Below are 6,518 nucleotides of genomic sequence, written 5' to 3' on the forward strand. Positions count from 1 at the left end.
GAGAGAAGGAGGTGTGGGAGTGAATTGTGTTGCGAGGTGAAACATAGCGCCACCAATCCCGTGCGTCTTCGAGAAGCCAATCCAGCCCCACTCCCCTCCCTCTCCACTGCGCCACCGGCTCCCCCCTTCTGCCCTGCTCTCCACCGCGCCGCTACCTCCTCCCCTTTTGCCCTGCTCTCCACCACACCGCCTCCTCCTCCCTTTTACTGTTCTCTCCAGTGGCTGGCAAAGGGAGACGATGACGGTGCTCGATTCGATCTACGGAAGAGAGAATACGAGAGGGAGAGAGACAAGGAAGTGGCGGAGAGTGTTAACGTACAAGATCCTAAAGTATGTTCGTTAAGCTTAGGTCATGTATATCTTGTTTATCTCCCCTAATAATAAAGCACGCATCGGTTCTGCCGTCCGTCGTGGCAATCTTGCAGAAAACCCCCCGTGTTTTGTTGAAATCAACCCGCAGTCCTTCATTAAGTGGAAAAAAAACCTGTATCGTTACCTCCTGCCCCCTTCGTATCCAGATCGAACCAGAGAGAGAAGAAGAGGGGAGCCACATTCGCCCCCGCCGCCCCCGCCACAAGCCCCCGGCAAGCGCCGCCCCCCGAGGAGGAGAGGCGAGAGAGAAGAGGGATCCAGCTGGAAGGTTCCGAGAGATGGGAGTCACGGCGTTCTACAGGTGGCTGGCGGACCGGTACCCACAGACGGTGTCGGACGCGGAGGAGGAGGAGCCCGTGGAGCTCCAGCCCGGGGCCTTCGTCCCCGTCGACCCCCGCCGCCCCAACTCCAACGGCCTCCAGGCCTCCGCCGTCGCGCTGGCTGACCAGCTCTCCCGCCTCCACCTCGGGCAGATGCAGCCCATGCCCATGGCGCGCCTCGCCTCCTCAGACAAGAAGCTCCGCCCCCTCGACGTCGGGCAGACGCACGCGCAGGTCGTGCCGGCTCCCCCGGTGCTGCCCGCCTCCCCGGCCGAGAAGCATGCGGCGATCCCCAAGAGCACCTCCATCCGCTCCAAAGGCTACCTGAAGCATCGCGTGACGAAGCCGGTGAACGTCGGCTCGGTGAGATCATCGAAACCCAACCCCTCCATTCCCCCGACTCAATCCCGCGGCTATGTGCCAGTCCAATCCATGACGCTCACGTGTTCGACCATTTGCTTGTGTCGACGCAATGACAGCAGCAGCGCGTGTTCGTGGGCGTGGACGGCGCGAAGGCGGAGGAGCACAAGGACGGAAGCGACGGCGGGGAGAAGGGCGGTCAGGTCCCCACGGCTCCCGATGCCAAGGTCTGGGTCTGGCCGCTCGATGCTGAGGTCGTGCTCATCGGCGCCGTGCAGCACTACGAGTCCCGTGCTGGGACCCAGACGTGATGTCTGCATCTTCCTCGCCCCAACAGTCCCCCTTGTTCTCCAGGTAGATTACTGTCCAACTTTGCACACATCACATTTTTAGGATAAGTTGTGTAATTGGGCACGCGACTGCATAATTTATCTGTAGGTTATGACTGAGCACAACTGTACATGTTTATTAATTGCTCTTCTTCTCTGAAAACAAATCTGCTCTCCTTTTTTACAGCAAGCAACGGTGATTGCTAATTCCACCAATTTCAGAGTTCAAAGTTACTACGGGGATGATAAAAACCCAAGAGATCACGGGGACTGGGAGACAGAGATGGATACAGTTACTGCAGGATGGCTCACAAAGTTGTTCTGTTTTTCTTCTCCTCATTTGATATGTGCGGATGGACCTGTCTAACAGTAGAAGTCAATGACTGGTTAGAAAGCCTACAGATCTCAGACAATGCTAATTGGGTACTGCATTATTGAACTGATCCTGTTGCCACATGCCTCAAATGAAAGGCACAAGCACTTTGGCAAAAGTCTACTATACTTTTGTAGCAACTGCTGCTCAACGCTGTTGATTCCAGTGGTCTTCTTATGACCACCTCTGCGATCAACATCTCCTGCATCTTTAGTTTCCTTATCTGATCATAATAGATCAGTCATGAAAGCCAAACAGCATGCTAATCTGCAATTGTGTGCAAAGTTCAACGAGTCGGCCAGCTGGTCAATTGTGTCACTGTAGAGGTCATCCATCTCTACTGCTCACACGATGTTGTAGCATAAGATGATTATGTGTGCAAGATTAGGCTTCTTCTTAAGAATTTCAGGTCATGGACTAATAGGTGAATGAGTTGGTACCTGGAACTCAAACTGTTAGGTGACTTGCTTGGCTCAATTTTCTTGTGCAGACACTTCTTGTGATTATGTGGCAAGTGGAGATGCAATTGGTGGTGGAGGAACATTTTAGTGCAGAAAAAGAAGATTTTAGGTCTCGGCAACTCCCAATTTTTAAAGTAACAAGACCAGTTTAGTTTATTTCATCAGATGTTGTACCTACTCGGTGGGTGATGGATCTTCTGTCAATATAGGCACTCACTGTGTAGTAGCACTTGGCATGAGCATAGTTTGCACTGGTGAATGGTGATCCCTAACAAATAATGAATCAAGCAATTTTTATGAGATCTTGTTGTTCCGCTGCATGTTTGGTTGTGCTGGATTGGACCGACTAGAATTCATTTGTGGTAAAATATTCATTATACATATAGGATTGCTAATACTTTCAACTGAGTTCTGAATTGAGAATTATCTGGTCATGGTGTGGAATCCACGAAAGAAGAAAGATCAAAGAAGTTTTCCAAGTGTTATGGACTAGCAGCACAACACTAACGCTAGAAAAAAAAACAAAGCAGTACTTACTAATGTTCGACAACTACGCTGTCATACATGGTGTAAATCAGATAACATTTCATCTTTATAAGTGTCTGAATAAAATCTGTGGTGTAATAAAGAATTGGGGTTCTTAATTTTGCTTTTCTAGAGTTGGGCTTACATCTGAAGCCAAAGAGTCAGCTCGAGTAGCTTTGTAGTCACCACGGTGGACACTAGGCTGTAGATATGAAGTATGATTTCTCTTGTTACCTCCTCCCCTTCTCTGCCTCAGTTAAGAAACATTTTACCTATTTTCTTTTCGGCATTCTTGTATGACAGGAGCCAGCTGAATTAGCTGGGTGGGAGGATGAGCAGATTGAGTTCATAAGAGAGAAGGTATCCGAGGAGGACAAACAAGACGATCTGAAGAAAGCAAAAAACTCGAGAGCAGGTATGTAACAACAAAACGTCTGCCATTCCATCATAGATGCCAAATTGCTTCCATGCACCTTGTCACATAAGCTTCTACTTCATCATGTCACGTATACTTCATAAAACCAAACATCCTTACCATTGATGGTTGTTGCTGGGAGAGGTATGTTGGTTTATTTTTCAAGATCCCAAACTGACACAAGTCATCTGTGAAATTTCAATGATGCAAAGGTTTACTGTCTCTGCCCAGGAAATTCTGTGCAGAGAAGTTGCCTCAGTTTTACATGTTGAACCTATTTTTGCAAAACTGAACACTAACGATAAGAGAGATAAATGTGCAGCATGCTAAATTTCGGTATCCAATTGCAGAATAATTAGATTTTTAGTTACATTAGAAGCCAGGTTATCACTGCGTATTTTAAATTGATTGTTCATGGACAGTGCCACAGTGGCATCTCAAATTGGCCATTAACACAACCTACTTTTATGCAGCATACCAGTCAAGAAACTAAGGAAGAAGATCTGCCTCAAGGTGCATTGGGTTGGCCATGAATCTGTGTTAGGTATGAACTGAGATATCAATAATGTGTAGAGTACATGGTTAGTCTATGAGTACAATTTTCCAGGTTATTTGGAGAAGGGAAACCAATAGAAACAAGTATAATTGATAAAAATGGATCGTTGCATGTGCTCTCTCTTTACACTAAGCAATGGATAAATATTCCACCTTATTTTTTCCTTGTGTATTTGCCCCCTTTCTTGGTGGTTAATCTATAACTACCATGTAGTAATCACTTCCGCAAAGGGCGGCGACGAACGGCGCCCTACCCGGCCCGCCACCCGGCCTACGACTTCGTGCCCGTCCCCGACGGCTTGCCCGCGGGCACCCCGGAGACGGTGACGGCCACCATGGAGCACATCTTCGCCGTCAACAGCTCCTGCGAGGCGTCGGGCCGCCCTGTTGGAGGCTCCTGGCGCCAGGGACCAGGTCGCGTGCCTGGTCGCCGACGCGCACCTGCTGGCCCTCGTGCGCGTGGCGGGGCTGAGTCGCAGCTGGACGCGTCGGTGAGGGAGCTACCGCCGTGCGCGTCCGGGACCTGATGGGCGCCAACAGCAGCAGCCGTCACGAGCACGAGCTAATGTGCAAGCTGTTGTCCCGGGCGGTCGAGGCGATGCGAAGCTTTGCAGGATTCGTCTTCAACCCCTTCGACGCGCTGGAGGCCGACGACCTGACGGCCACCCGGCGCGACCTCGCCGGCGTGCCCGTGTTCACCGTCGGTCCGCTCCACAAGCGCTCCCCGGCATCGTCCCGCAGCCTCCTTCAGCAGGACCGCTCCTGCCTTGACTGGCTGGACGCGCAGGCCCCGGTGTCCGTGCTCTACATCAGGTTCAGCAGCCTGGCGAGCATGAGCAGTGCCAACCTGGACCCATGTTATGCAACTTTGTGGTGTCGACAAGTGAGTGCTGCCCTCTCAATTCTTTTGTTGGATATATGGAGTATTTGTACAATGCTATTTCTTTTTCAGTCTGATTAGTAACTAGAAGTTATTCTTACTGCAGGTATGCAGCTGATGCTTATGCTATTTTGTGCGGGTAGGGCGAGGGAGATGGTACCTGATGATCACAAGTTAGTTGATTACTCGAATTATGTTTGCTTTCAGTTGCCCATAGCACATGTAGTATTCTCGACACATAAATTTTAACAAATTGCTCTGAGCTTTGTATTTGACAACTTGTTTTTTGAATTGATGACCAAAGCTCCCGATTTCATTCCATTCAACAGATCCCTCGGTAACAAAAGGTTAGCGGAAACTAACATACATAAACCGGCGCCCAATGGTTACCCCCATACGATTGAGATTGTTAGTTTGAATTGTACATCAATGCTGTATTTTCGTGTTGAATAGTACAACATGGTTATTTGACATACATTACTGAATCCAATTTCTCATTTCCTAGCAGATGGATTAGTTCACTTCCAGTACATGATTAGTGAAGTGCAAGGGGAAACAGTTGTGGGTGACGCCATGTAGTCCTAGATGGGATAATTTTACATTCCAACTAGGGTTGGTTTTGTGTGGTTCATGTACCTTGGATACTTTTCTTCCTTAGATTAGTGTGAAGCTTGAGATGATATTACCTCACAAGCACTCATGATGGATGCAACGAGTTATGTTTGCAGTTGTCGTTCATTTTTTTGTTTTGGTATATATACTCGTTGCCATCTGTTCAAAGGTTTTTTTTTGAACTTGAAACATTGTGGTTCCTTTGTTCTTGAATGTACCTATTTATATTTTTCCTTTTAGTCAAACTGTTATAGACATGTCTATAGAAACAATACTTGCTGTAATGTTTGTCAAAGTCGAACAGAAGCTAAATATGTTTAAAAATGCTCTTTTTAAAGAAATGTTCCAGTTTCTTAAAAATTGAACTATACTTAGAAAGCGTTCCAATCTTTATAGAAACATTAACTTTTATTAAAAATAAGAAAATCTGCACGTTTAACTTTATCATAGACTTTAGTAAAATTAGATATAAAAAATGGTGCAGAATGACATGAATTTGGTTATGTTTATTTTGTCCGGTGCAACGCACGGGCATTTGTACTAGTCTTGTTTAAACAACTAGTATCCAGCCGGACGGTTGTTGTACTTATCCTGTAGATTGTAATCTTGGCAATCAAGTCATTGCCTGTATAAATACATGACCAGCCCCTCGGGGTATTGCACGGCAAACTATCCTTTCTAACTTGGTATACAGAGCACCAAGATCCCATCTACCTTCCACCATGACCGGCAACTCCACCCTCGCCACCGTCGATGCCACCGCCGGCACCATCACCACTCCTTCCAGCTCATCTGCCGCACCTACGATCACCTCGATCGGAAACCTCATCACCCTGCGTCTCACAAGGGACAACTTTCTCTTGTGGAAGACCTAGGTTGTCCCTGCTCTCGCCGCGAACGGCTTGTTCGGATATGTCTCCGGCTCCGAGGCGACACCGCCACACACCATCACGGAGGGTACCGGTGATACGGCCAAGGAGGTGGCCAACCCGGCGTTTCTCCGCTGGTACCAGCAGGAGCAGCTGGTGATGATCGCCCTCCTCGGCTCCATGACCGAGGATATCCTTGGGCAGATGACCCAGCTCCGCACCTCTGAACAGGTCTGGACTACTCTCCATGACATGTTTGACTCACAGAATCGTGCTTGCGTCATGCAGCTGCGCTATCAGCTCTCCAATCTAAAGAAAAAGGACCTCACCGCATCGGAGTACTACCACAAGATGCGGGGCTTCGCCGATGCCATGGCAAATGGCATCCATCGGCAGGCCTCTCTCCGATGAAGAGGTGTTTGGCTACATACTCGCTGGACTAGGTCC

At 48.4% G+C, this 6,518-nt stretch overlaps 1 protein-coding gene and 1 pseudogene across 3 annotated transcripts; both read left to right on the forward strand.

Moving 5' to 3' along the window:
* The first annotated feature begins 525 nt into the window (after positions 1-525).
* On the forward strand, positions 526-4,016 carry LOC123396469 (zinc finger CCCH domain-containing protein 39-like). Of its 3 annotated transcripts, XR_006609912.1 has the most exons (6): positions 526-1,055; positions 1,172-1,406; positions 1,569-1,767; positions 3,044-3,155; positions 3,629-3,699; positions 3,925-4,016. XR_006609912.1 is itself a non-coding variant. In XM_045091399.1 (3 exons), the coding sequence occupies exons 1-2, from the start codon at positions 651-653 to the stop codon at positions 1,361-1,363; spliced, it is 597 nt and encodes a 198-aa protein (XP_044947334.1). In that variant the 5' UTR covers positions 526-650; the 3' UTR covers positions 1,364-1,406; positions 1,569-2,515. The 3 variants fall into 3 exon arrangements, 1 of the variants encoding a protein (XP_044947334.1); XR_006609911.1 differs by lacking the exons at positions 3,044-3,155; positions 3,629-3,699; positions 3,925-4,016 and adding an exon at positions 2,245-2,515; XM_045091399.1 differs by lacking the exons at positions 3,044-3,155; positions 3,629-3,699; positions 3,925-4,016 and having other exon boundaries at positions 1,569-2,515.
* On the forward strand, positions 1,685-4,852 carry LOC123396262 (annotated as a pseudogene).
* Positions 4,853-6,518: the final 1,666 nt, after the last annotated feature.

The sequence above is a fragment of the Hordeum vulgare genome, chromosome 5H (assembly GCF_904849725.1).
Source record: "Hordeum vulgare subsp. vulgare chromosome 5H, MorexV3_pseudomolecules_assembly, whole genome shotgun sequence".
NCBI lineage: Eukaryota > Viridiplantae > Streptophyta > Magnoliopsida > Poales > Poaceae > Hordeum > Hordeum vulgare.